The 12,807-nt window shown below is 39.7% G+C and overlaps 1 protein-coding gene across 5 annotated transcripts in view; it reads left to right on the top strand.

Moving 5' to 3' along the window:
• The window catches only part of Helz (helicase with zinc finger), a 145,750-nt gene that overhangs the window by 77,335 nt on the left and 55,608 nt on the right, over positions 1 to 12,807 (top strand). For all 5 annotated transcript variants that reach the window (XM_041635671.1, XM_041635670.1, XM_041635667.1 and 2 more), the window contains 4 exons: positions 3,187 to 3,365; positions 5,835 to 5,953; positions 7,889 to 8,034; positions 9,595 to 9,742. In XM_041635671.1, coding sequence (XP_041491605.1) covers positions 3,187 to 3,365; positions 5,835 to 5,953; positions 7,889 to 8,034; positions 9,595 to 9,742 — 592 coding nt within the window. The remainder of the gene's footprint in view (positions 1 to 3,186; positions 3,366 to 5,834; positions 5,954 to 7,888; positions 8,035 to 9,594; positions 9,743 to 12,807) is intronic.

The raw sequence follows: 12,807 nt of genomic DNA, 5'->3' as shown, positions 1-12,807 counted from the left end.
TGAGTTTCGGTTTTTACTTTGTTTAGAATTGGGGGATTTATATACATGTGTATATATGACATACATGCACACATCCCTATAGACAGATAAGTAAACAAACAAATGAATAGAATTCAGAGATTTGACAAAAAGAATATAGAAATACAGATGGGGAGTGGCACATGACTGTAATCCTAGTACTTGGTGAGGCGGAAGCTGGTGAATTATTACAAATTTGAGGTCAGCCTTGTAATATCAGGAGTCACGAGAGCTACACTGTGAGACTTTGTCTCAAAGTTACAAAACAAATAAAAACAAAAACAAGGAAAAGAAGTATGAGGAAAGCTCCCTCCCTCCCTCCCTCCCTCCCTCCCTCCTTCCTTCCTATTCATTTATTTACTATGCATGCAGTATCCTGCCTGCATGTATGCATGAAGGCCAGAAGAGGGCACCAGACCTCGTTACAGATGGTTGTGAGTCACCGTGTGGCTGCTGGGAATTGAACTCAAGACCCCTGGAAGAGCAGCCAGTGCTCCCAACCTCTGAGCCATCTCTCCAGCCCCCAGCAGTTTCTTTTTGTATGTGGATCTGAGGATAAGTTTCTGACCCTCGCAAGACCATAGTGCATGGAGGCAGTTATCTGGAGGAACGGTGTTACTGCTGTCTGGGAAAGTTGAAGGCAGCTTCATTTCGGGTAGTCTTTAAAGAAATAGGTGTTATTATTATTATTATAATAAAGGAATCATCGGTTTTTGACAATTTCTGTTCTAAGTGGTAACTTTTTGTTTTGTTTGTTTTCCTAGACAGTGTTTGTCTGTAGTTCTGGCTGTCCTCGACTAGCTCTGTAGACTAGGCAGGCCTCGAACTGAGAGAGATCTGACTGCCTCTGCCTTTTGAGTGTTGGGATTAAAGGCGCATGCCACCACCACCTGGCTAGTATTGACATTTTTAGTTGTTTATTGTATGTGAATTTATTACAGAGACTTCAGTGAATTAAAATTACATATACCAAACTATTTTCTGTTTTAAGTATTAATCTGAATCTTATGGAATATGTAAGATATGCTGTCACATATATATTTATGTTTTTTATTTCTCTCCTGTGGTGCTAGAAACCCAGAGTTTTGAGCATATTCGTCTTTATGCCCTACATTTATACTTTCAGTGGATGATGAACTTAAAAACATCATTTGCCAATGTTAATTCTCTGATTTGAAAAATGTCACATTTATTTTATTTCTTTCTCCGCTAAATACTACCCCATTCATCTAGTTTCAAAAGCTAGAAGTAGGTGGCTGTAAGCCAGCGATCAGGAGGTAGAGATGGGTAGAACAAGAATGCAGATCATACTCCATCTATGTGTAGTGAGGTCGAGTCCAGCCTGGATGATCTCAGACTCACTGTTTCAAAAGCAGAAATGACAGAATCATCCATTGCCTTAAATTCTATCACTAGATCATTAATGAATTCTGTTGATATTACATTAAAATGTCTAGTGAATCCAATTTGTATATCTCTGCTCTTATGCAAGCCACCATCATCTCATGTCCAGATCCTGGCATTAACCTCCCGACCTGCCTCCCTGTGGCTTTTGTACCCTGCTTTTCCCTCCACCTCACTTAGGATTGTTCTGGAATCAAATCATATGAGCTTGTGAGGGCCCGTTATGAACCCTTTCCATGTTCATGTTTATTGACACCATGCAGATGCCTTGAAGTTGGCCATGGGAGCTGCTTTTTACATCACAGAAGCCAGCAAATGCTGGAGCCCTTACTCACATTCTGCTTGTTAAACAGTGAGCAGTATGCCACCTTTAACTCTCTCCCTAAGTGGATTCTGCCCAGAGACCAGAGTAGTCTTCCAGCAACATGAGGCACCACGACTACCCTGTCCAGTCTGATGGCTTTTCATTAAACTCAGAGTAAAGCCAAAGCCTTTGTGGTTGCTCTGAAGCCCTGTGCTGTCGCACAGATCCTTGTCACGTGGGCAGTGGGGTGGTAGAGGCTAGAAGTTTACGTTGTGTCTGTACATCAGATCAGAGTAATCTATAGCTGATTCCTGTTCATATTTTTTTTTAAGATTTATTTATTTATTATGTATACAACATTCCTTCCATGTATGTTTGTATGCCAGAAGAGGGCACCAGATCTCATTATAGATGGTTGTGAGCCACCATGTGGTTGCTGGGAATTGAACTCAGGACCTCTGGAAGAGCAATCAGTGCTCTTAACCTCTGAGCCATCTCTCCAGCCCCCTCCTGTTCATATTTTTTACTGTAGTTATTTGAAAAGATGAAAAGGTTGTATCTGTACAGATCAGAGTAATCTATAGCTGATTCCTGTTCATATTTTCTACTGTAGTTATTTGGAAAGATGAAAAGGTTGTGTCTGTACAGATCAGAATAATCTATAGCTGATTCCTGTTCATATTTTCTACTGTAGTTATTTGGAAAGATGAAATTTTTTAAGATTTGCACTAAAGAGTTTTTGATTATTCAAAAATTTATCTTCAGATTTCAGAAGCCCAGGTAGAGGTCTTTTTTAAAAATAGTTTTAAGAACTTTTTTTTTTGTTGTTGTTGTTGTTTTTTTTCGAGACAGGGTTTCTCTGTGGTTTTGGAGCCTATCCTGGAACTAGCTCTTGTAGACCAGGCTGGTCTCGAACTCACAGAGATCCGCCTGCTTCTGCCTCCCGAGTGCTGGGATTAAAGGCATGCGCCACCACCGCCTGGCAAGAACTTTTCTAAAGTAAAATTATTGCAAATTGTCCTAACCTAAAAATGTTATAAGCATACAATTTCATGGTTTGTGTTAGCATAATAAATAATTAAAATATAAGTTAAGTACATTTTTGTAATAGTATAATTGAAAAAAGGTAGTTTGAGCATGAAAGGTTTCAGTTTTTAATTTTTAAAACAAACTGTTGCTTATAAAGCATAAATTGATATATTAATTGTTGAAAGATTAATCTGCATACTTAAAAAAATAGGTATTTTGTGTTGGCACCTACACTTTATGTTTATTTGATGGGAAGGTCATTGTGGGCATAGTGGCAGTTTTATCCTAATATTCTAAAGTCTAATATGGAATGAATGATTGAGATTTATTTATTTGTTAATTTTTGGCACTATGGTCTTAAGTAACAGTCTAGTGTTTTAGTAATCAGCAACTATGACCGTCCTAACAGGAAGTGTGGTCTTCTCTTGTAGGGTGTATTTCCGAAACCGCTGGGTGAAGACTGTCCACCCGGTTGTGCATCAGTACTGTTTGATCGCAAGCGCACACTCCACCTTCCAGATGCCCCAGAAGGAAGACATCCTTAAACATCGAGTGGTGGTGGTCACACTGAATACTTCCCAGTACCTCTGCCAGCTGGACCTTGAACCCGGTATGCCCACTCACCACAGGGGCTTAGCATATGCCTAACTTTGACAAGTTCTAGCCGGTGGGCCATGTCTGGCCAGGTGTTTCTTTTGCTGCATGGAATGCAGCTGCCCATGCCCATTTATTAACTTGTTTCTTGTCTGTGCCTGCTTTTGTGGTGCAAATCTCAGGTGGGATCTTCAGCAGGTCAGCAGGGAAAGAAACTCTTTGGCCCTTGACTGAAAATAACTTGCCAGCCCCCAGTATAGTCAGCTCGCTGACTGCAGTCCCATTTGTGCTCTAGTCAGCCAGGTGGTTGGTTAGTGAACACGTGAAGAATTCAAATATGGACAGTGTTTTTGTGTGTGTGCATGTATGGTTTGTTGAGGTTTCCTAAGTTGTTTTTGCATCTTGTGTAGAAATAACAATCACGGCTCATGATTAAGGTTTCTCTTTTTTAAAAAGATTACTTGTGTGTGTGTCTGCGTCTGCATGCACAGGCGAATGTGTAGGTGTACGTGCCTGTGGGTGTGTGTATGGAAGCCAAAAGGTGTCCTCTTCCATTACTCCTTGTTTATTCCTTTTAGGCAGAATCTTCCCCTGTGTCTGAGACTCATGCTATGCTGTCTTGGTTAGGCTGAAGGCCAGCAAGCCCGAGTGGTTCCCTGTCTGTTTCCTCTTTGGAGCTGGGGTTATAGGCATAGGCAGGATGCCCTACTTGATATGTGGGCGCTGCAGCAGAGCTTCAGTCTTTATCATTGTGCAGTAAGCACTCTTCACTGCTGAGCCATCTCTCTAGCCCCGAGATCATTGTATTTACTCTGGAACTATGCCAAATCACTCTTAATTTTATTTACTTTTCACTTTTGTGTTTTTGAGACAGAGTCTTGCTTTGTTACTCATGTTTGCATTGAACTCAATCTTTTGCCTCAGCCTTCCAAGTACTAGGCTTCCAGGTGTGTGCCACCATGCCCAGCTCAGTTTAATTCTATATGAGTACACAAATCTACGATGACAAGTGTGCGAGTAGGATAGGACTTGACCATAAGACGATCATGCCACTTCAGTAGAACTTTAGCAGGGTTCTCACTGGCTTCTGTTTTAGTTGTTGACATTGCTCTTTACTTTTCTGTCTCCTATTGGAATTGCCTTTAAAGCCAGTGACAAATTCTGTTGAACCTCTGAGTCCCTGGATGGCAGAGGGTATTCACTTTCTCTGTATTCCTGGTACCTGGCCCAGGGTGTAAACACCTGGAGTCCTCAACTTTAACATTTTTAAGATTAAAAGCTCTGTTTATCTTAAATGAAGAAATGACAGCCAACCTTTTTCTTTTCCCAAATGAAGCTCATTTTAATTTTAGAAAGAATTGTTAAGGGAGGTGACTAACCTGGGATTAGTGACTAACATGGGAAGGCGCCCCCGTGGGATGGGACTTTTTCTCCATGCCTTTAGCTCTTAGTGGCTGTGAGGGCAATCCTAGGATGGGTTTCAGAGCTCATGGCACAGTGGCAGCATCACTGCAAACAAGGCTCCTTGAAAGGTCAGTTGGGGAATACTGACCTTTCAGCCCCCTCCCTCCTCATTGGTGCTGATACCTTGTACACGTGTTCTGCAGATAGAAAGCTAGATGCTGTAGCATTGCTTGGTGAGAGGCCAGGGCATCGAGCTGTGTTTACTAGGTCTCTCTCTTGTTCTGGGTTCTGTTACATATTATTTCATTTCATTCTCTTATCAATCCTGTGGTGATAACAGGGTTTCTCTATGTAGCTCTGGCTGTCCTGGAACTCCTTCAGTAGACTAGGCTGACCCGGAACTCAAAGATCCACTTGCCTTTGCTTCCCAAGTGCTGGGTTTAAAGGTGTGTGCCACCACACTTTGGCCCTTCTGTTTTTTGTTTGTTTATTTATTTATTTATAAATAAGCTTTTCAAGTCAGGATTTTTCTGTGTATCCCTGGCTGTCCTGGAACTCATTTTGTAGATCAGGTTGATCTCAGTTCAGATCCCCTTGTCTCTGCCTTTTCTAACTTAACTAGTAGACAACAGTATCAGTATTTATGCAGCTCCTGAAAAAAAAAAAAAGATAACTAAAGAAAATAGTTAACCCTTTTTAATCTTTTTTTAAAAAATATTTAAATCATTTATTTTTAGTACTCTGTATCTGAGAGAGATTATGTGTATATGTGTATATATGTATGTGCAGAAGATATCAGATCCCTGAAGTTACAAGTAGATTTCAGCCATCCAACATGGGTGCTGGAAACCAGACCCAGGTCCTCTATAAGAGCAGTGCATTTGCTTAACTAATGAGTCATCTCTCCAGCTCCTAACCTTTTTAAAAAAAATCATGTCTTGATTGTTATCTAGATTGAGGATGACCTTAAGGTACTCATGACTCTTGGATTAACTAGGGAAGCTCTTTCCTTAGGGCTGCAGGGAGAACTACTTCTGTACTGCTGCTGTGATGTGTGCTCTGTTTACACTGTGCCTTCCAGGGTTCTTTACGCACATTCTGTTAGATGAAGCTGCCCAGGCCATGGAGTGTGAGACCATTATGCCTCTAGCCTTAGCAACTAAGAACACACGGATTGTTTTGGCTGGTGATCATATGCAGGTAGGTGCCATCTTAGTCACTGTCTTACAAGTTAATACCAGTTTTTACCAGAGCAGGGACCTCATTCTAGGGCTTCTCTTTACTAGATTAGCCTCTGTTCTGTAAAGGTCAACAGGTGGGAAGTAGGTGATGGGGCAGGAGAGGAGCCTTGAACTTCTTGTAGCGATTCGGGAGACCATGTGGAGCTACCATTGCGACATTAGCCTTGAGGCTATGACAGGACAAGACAAAGGATGTGATAGCCAAGTCTGCTGAGTGCTTCTGTAGTTCCCTACTTCTAAAATCTGTTTTTGAGAAGGTTTAATTTTTAGTGTGTTATGAAATAAAGCATACTATTAAAATTATAGCCACAATTTCAAATATGTCAGATTTTATGCCATTTGCATACTTACATATAAAGAGAGACGCCATCTGTCTGTGATGCTGTTTGGAGCTTGTCCTGATGTTTCAGTGGGTTGAGGGTCTGCAGAGCAGGCGTGAGTCTTCCAGGAAAGTAGCTAGTGTGCAGAAGGAATTTTGTGCTCACTTGCCTGAAGTAGTTTAAGTGTGATTTTTTTCTTTTCTTTCTCTCTCTCTCTCTCTCTCTCTCTCTCTCTCTCTCTCGCAGTAAAAGGTGTAGCCTAGAGTGGCTCTGTGTACTTATTTAAACAAGGAGGCTGTTTATAATTTTTTTTAATTAAAAGAAAACTTTCTTGCTATGTTTTATCATTTATGTATGGATTTAAGGTTGGTTACATAACCCTTTTGTAGTTTTAAAAAAATATTTATTTTATATGTAAGTGTGAATCAGAGTATATCTGTATGCACCATGTGCATGCGGTGCCAATGGAGGTCAGAAGAGGGTGTGGGAACTGAACCCAGGTACTCTGCAGAGCAGTGAGTACTCTTAGCCTCTGAGCCGTCTCTCTAGCCCATTTAAAGTTAATTTATAAAAAAGATTTATTTATTTATTTTATGTATATATGTTCTTGTCTACATGTACATCTGCACACCAGAAAGAGGGTATTAGATCTCATGACAGTTATGAGATGGTTGTGAGCCACCATGTGGGTGCTGGGAATTGAACTCAGGACCTCTGGAAGAGCAGCCCGTTCTCTTAATCACTGAGCCATCTCTCCAGCCTCTAAAGTTAATTTTTAAGGTTAGCAGATAGGATAGTAGATTTCATTATGGAAAAGGCTTGTTGATTATAGTATTAATATTTGTTCATCATAGTCAAATTTCTTATGAGTCAGTTTTATTTATTTATTTATTTATTTGTTTATTCATTTACTTATTTATTGAGACAAAGTTATACTGTATATCCCAGGCTAGCCTCAAAACACAACACTTTGACCTAAGTCTCTTAAGTTCTGTTATTCAGGTGTGTACCACAACATCTAGCCTGAATTTATTATTTTATTTTTATAGTAAATCCTCTAAAACCCTTATTTGTTTATTTTGTGTGTGTGAGCGCGTGCGCACACCCAGCCATGCATACATGTTGTACATGTGGAGGTCAGAGGTCAGCTTGCAGCAGTCAGTTCTCTCTTTCTACCATGTGGGCTTTCAGGATCGAACTCTGCATCAAGTCTGACAGCAAGCACTTTTACCCACTGAGCCATTTTGCCAGCCCCCCAGTTTATTATTTTAAATAATTGATTGGTTTGGTGAAGTAACTGATTTATGCTCTTTAAATTATTAAGTTGTATGGGAGGGTTCTGTGTAACTGTAGGAACTTTAGACCCTATTGCTGCACTGCACTCAGTAGGAGCTTTAGTCCTTGAATTCATAAAATGGTTTGTAGACAAGAAGGTTGATTTGGGATGGGTGCTTGCTCCAGCATTCGGCATGTTAAATACATGAGAAGTTGTAGTGTAGAAGACTATATAAGCACTTTCAAAAATACTATTTATATATCTGGTTAAATTTTCTTTGCATGTTTGTCTGTTACAGCTCAGTCCTTTTGTTTACAGCGAGTTTGCCAGGGAGAGAAACCTTCATGTTTCATTACTTGATCGACTCTACGAGCATTATCCTGCCGAGTTTCCATGTAGGATCCTCCTCTGTGAGAACTACCGCTCCCATGAAGCTATCATCAAGTAGGTGTGAGCTGTCCCCTCTGACTCACACTTGTATGGGTTGTGGGAGGGAACCCGGCCAGCACATGGCCAGGCACAGGTGATTTTAGGTGGATTATTTGTGGTCTCTCAGTGTTACAGACTATGCCTAGCTTTGTGTTTTTAAAAGAATACCTCAAAATCCAGAGCTGTGATTCTTCCTAAGAAATAATGCAGTTTGAGTACTAAAACTTCAGTTTTTTTCTGGTCATGATATGTTTTTCTATGAATTAATACATAATCTATATGAAAAGTGACATGCCACATTATCTATTTTAAGAGAAAGAAAGAAAGGAAATGGAAAGAGAGAAACCCTGACACTGAGTTTTAAAAAAGACTTCTTTTTAAATATAGTACACATGTGTAAAGGAGTCATCTCCTATGTGACATCTGTGTGACCAACTCTTATGGCCAGCATTCCAGTTGAAGAGCAGAGTGTCGCCAACTGGGGGCCTCCATGTGCCCTTTTCTAGTCAACAGCCACGTCAGAAACAAACTCTGTAAAAGCTTCCTATAATTTAATAATATCTGTTATGTCATGCCTGCGGAAAGCATTTTTAGATCTCTCTGGGAGCAGTTGCACAGATTCTGTTCTGTCGTCATCTCACACTGCTTTCCTTTTTCATGGTTGCCATCCATTCATAGTCAGTGATGAGTTTAGTACCAGACAATGTGTTTCTCAGCAAAGCCTGTTCACTTTACAGTTGGAGACTACAGTTGGTACATTGTATCTAAATCTGTATCTTTGTGTTTGCATGTTCAGTCACATGTCACTTAATCTTAGGATGCAGTCTGAGAACTGTCATTTGGACTTTGTCATCGTGTTAATATCACAGGATGCTTTTCACAGACTAAACAGTGTAACCAGTCTCTAACTCTAAACAGTATAATGAGTCTGCTAACTTGGTCTCATGGTAAACAGGAGATGTATGAGGCTGCCAGTATGACATAACAGACGGCTTTACAGACATGTTTTTATAGATGGAAGGATACACTCTGAAATAACAAGATACATAAAACAATAGAACAGTCCTTTGGAATAGGAATACTGTGTATCATTGTCCTTTGTGGGTTTCCACCAGCATCACCACAGAGGTGGGGACCTCTTGGTGCTGTGTTTTGGATGTGCTAGGAGGTTTTCAGCTATAGTCTAGGCCATGGGGTCCATTGTTGACCCAAGGTTTGTTAGGTGACCCATGGCGGTACATGATCCACATTACTGGGATTGCGCGTTAGCTAAGAAAACTCAGTTTAGGGATTTTTTTTTTCCCCAGAGCAGAGATTTTAATTAGTTGTAAATGCTCATCATTTCTTTTGCATTCTGGTTTCATTTCTTACAAATCAATGCATTTAACAATGGTGTTATAGGGACTTTCTCTGTTACCACTGTCATTATTTTTGGGAAATTATTGGCATCATGAGTATTCAGTGTTTGGACAAAAATTAATTGTGGGCATAAATTAGTATTAGAATTCAGCAGGTTTTTGTGTAGGTGAAATTAATTTGGCTGATAGATTCCTTTGTTCTTTTCTTCCTCTGCAGCTATACCTCTGAGCTTTTCTATGAGGGTAAACTGATGGCCAGTGGAAAGCAGCCAGCACATAAGGACTTCTACCCACTAACATTTTTTACAGCACGAGGGGAAGATGTACAAGAAAAAAATAGCACAGCTTTTTATAACAATGCAGAGGTATCTTAGTTATCCATGCTGATTTTAATGTTTTCTTGGTCTGTTCTTTTGAGCATTTATTTTGAATCCAGGGTTGACAGTTGATAGTGTGTTGATTTCTTTTATAAGAAAAATTGAGCCAACTTTACATTTATTTATTAAGATGAATCTACAGGAGGAAAAAAATTGATTTTCTTCTTTTTATGGGGGAGGTTTTTTTTTTTTTTTTTTTTTTTTTTGAGACAGGGTTTCTTTGTAGCTTTGGGGCCTGTTCTGGAACTAGCTACTGTAGACACAGAGATCCGCCTGCCTTTGCCTCCCTAGTACTGGGATTAAAGGCATGCTCCACCACTGCCCAGCTCTGATTTTCTTCTTGTAATATTGTCAAAGCAGAAAACACAACTTTGTTAGGAAAAACCAATATATTCTGACATAGAACATTATTAGCTTAAGTTTAAAGCAGATTTCTAGCTTATACTCAAAGGAGGCATCATTTTGAACAAGGAAGAGTTGAATTGAAGAATCCTGTGCTTCCGAGAGATCACACAGTCTCCAACATTGGCACACTGTCTCATCAGGGACTTCGTAATTCTCTTTTCCAGTTTCTGCTTTCCAGAGAGAATGTGGGTGTCCTTAGGTGTTCAGATCAGGCAGCAGGCAAACTACTACTTAAGGGAGTAGTAGGAAGTCTGTAGCTAAGACTCCAGCTGTCACAGAAAGATGAAGAAAATATGTGTGTTTCATTTCTAATCTCTGCTCATTATATTTATGAAAAAACAGCTTTTGTTACATAACAGGAGCTCATATGTTTCTTTAAAAATTGATCAGAGGGTAATAGTTAGAATTTAGTGCATGAAAACCATCAATACCACTTGCTCAAACCCTAGCCCCAAGCCAAGAAGCCTGACATTTTCATTAGTCTGTGCCATTTCATTTTAGGAACAGGTAAACTTTTCTTTACATAGAGCAAGACTGAAGGTGGGTGCTCAGCTCCCCTTTGTTGTGTTTGCACTCAGGCAAGGATTAAAATCATGCACCACCACATTTGGCCTTTCTTCAATTATTTTATTTATATATACAAGTATATATTTGTTTTTTAACGTATCTTCTTATTTTGGTATTATTTTTAATTATAATTGTTATCTTTTATTTTTGAGATTAATTGTATCATTTCCCCCTTGTAATTCCTTCTTCCAGCTCCTCCATGTATCCCCTTACTCTCTTTGAAATTCATGACCTCTTTTTCTTTCATTTACACACACACACACACACATGTATATATACACATATGTATGTATATATGTACGTATGTATAATTTCCTCTTAAATATATAAATACAAGATGCTTAGTCTGTATAATGTTATGTGTATGTTTTCAGGGCTGACCACGTGGAATTGGGTAACTGATCGATGTGCTTTTTCCTGAGGAAGACCATTTCTCTTGCTCTCAGCATTCCTAGGTTGCCTGTAGTTCTTTGTTTAGGATTAAAGCCTAAAGAACTTCCCCCTTCCATGTCAGCTGTCAATTTGTGTTACCCTTGCTCAGATCATGTTTAGGCAATCATGTTAAGTCAGACTTTATGGGTTAGCTTCTCTGACGTTTCTAGGAGAAAAAAATCTCATAGCAAACTTCCCGTGCCTCTGGTTCTTAACGATCTTTCCCCACCTCTTCCGAAATAATTCCTGAGCCTCAGGTGTAGGAGTTGTGTTGTGGATAAATATCAGTTGGAACTGGACTTTCCAGCTGTGCATTTTGAGCAACTGTGTTTTTCTGTAATGCTGAGAAATTTTCTTGATTGAAGAGTGAGGATTACACTTGCCTGTGGATAGAAGGGTAAATGCTTAGATGTAACTAGGGATTATGCTTGATTAGTGAAGTGGTGATTATAGATTCTCCTTTAAGGGCCATGACTTTACTAGCCCTGGGTTAACTGGGTTTCCAGCACCAGGAATGATTTCCCTATTGTTGAGTGGGTATTTAGTCCAATTCTATAGTTGTTGGTTACTGCCCAACCACCTGTGCCAGTACTGTATCCTTCGGGTTACTGTGCCATGCTGGTTGCTGTGGTTCCTAACTGGATAGGACTGTTGTTTGCTTTCTTCCTTTGTGAGTCTTCATGGTGCCTTCTTATGCCATGAAAGTTAGTCCTCAGGGAGGAAGATTTCATGTCTGATCCAACTGGGTTCTCTGGGTCCTGTGTCCGAAGAACGTGGTATCTTCAACAATAGGGATTTGTCTTTCACCTTTGCAGGTAACAGCTGTAACATATATATTGTATTAGGAGTCTCTTAGATAACCTTGAACAGTAACTCAAAAGAGTGCTTCTCATGCCTAGTGCTGGTGTTTCATTGTTAGATAGTCTACAGTGGCCCTTGTGGAGATTGTTGGCAGCCCAGATGGAAATTTCATTTACATTATTTCAGTGTATGTATTTGCAAACTTACATATATTATATATTTAGTTGTTTAGTAGTGTTTCTGTGGCCAATAGTATGTATGTAATCAGAATCTATTTCAGATTTATCTAACTAAATTTCAGTGATACGGAGAAACATCAACATAGCTCTACATTTCCCCTCCCCTTTTCAGTTTTCATTCTCATACATATGTGTCAATGTTTAATAATTTGAAAGATACCTTGTTAAATTGTGTGTGTGCGTGTTTTTACAATTCCAAGAGAAGAAAAGGGACAGACATATAGTTTAATTCCCCCTTGTGGGGATATCCACGACGTTGAGCATGCTAGGTTGTGCTCCGCCAAGCTACACTCCTGCCCAGCCCTCTGTTTCTATTCCCATGCTCTTCAGCTCCCTGATGCTTTCTGTGACTACCTGCCTTTTGTGTGCTTACTGTCAACACATAGTGTATTTCTGTGTGCTGTAGCTTGACATTATTTTATACAATTGCTCTTTAAATTAGTTGAGAGGAGGAAGAAAAGGAAACAGCTATGTTCTGCCTTTTGTAACCATCTACAGGGTTACAGTCTCAGCAACACTATGGATTTACATTGCTATATAGTGATATTTGGTTTGGAAGAATGTTCCTTAGTATTTCTGGTCAGTTATTTTGATAGTAGGAAATTCTCT

This window comes from Microtus oregoni, unplaced genomic scaffold, assembly GCF_018167655.1.
Source record: "Microtus oregoni isolate MIOR12 unplaced genomic scaffold, Mior012 000048F_ref0000485, whole genome shotgun sequence".
Lineage (NCBI taxonomy): Eukaryota > Metazoa > Chordata > Mammalia > Rodentia > Cricetidae > Microtus > Microtus oregoni.
The sequence above is the reverse complement of the archived record's forward strand: the minus strand, read 5'-3'. Positions and strand labels throughout refer to the sequence as shown.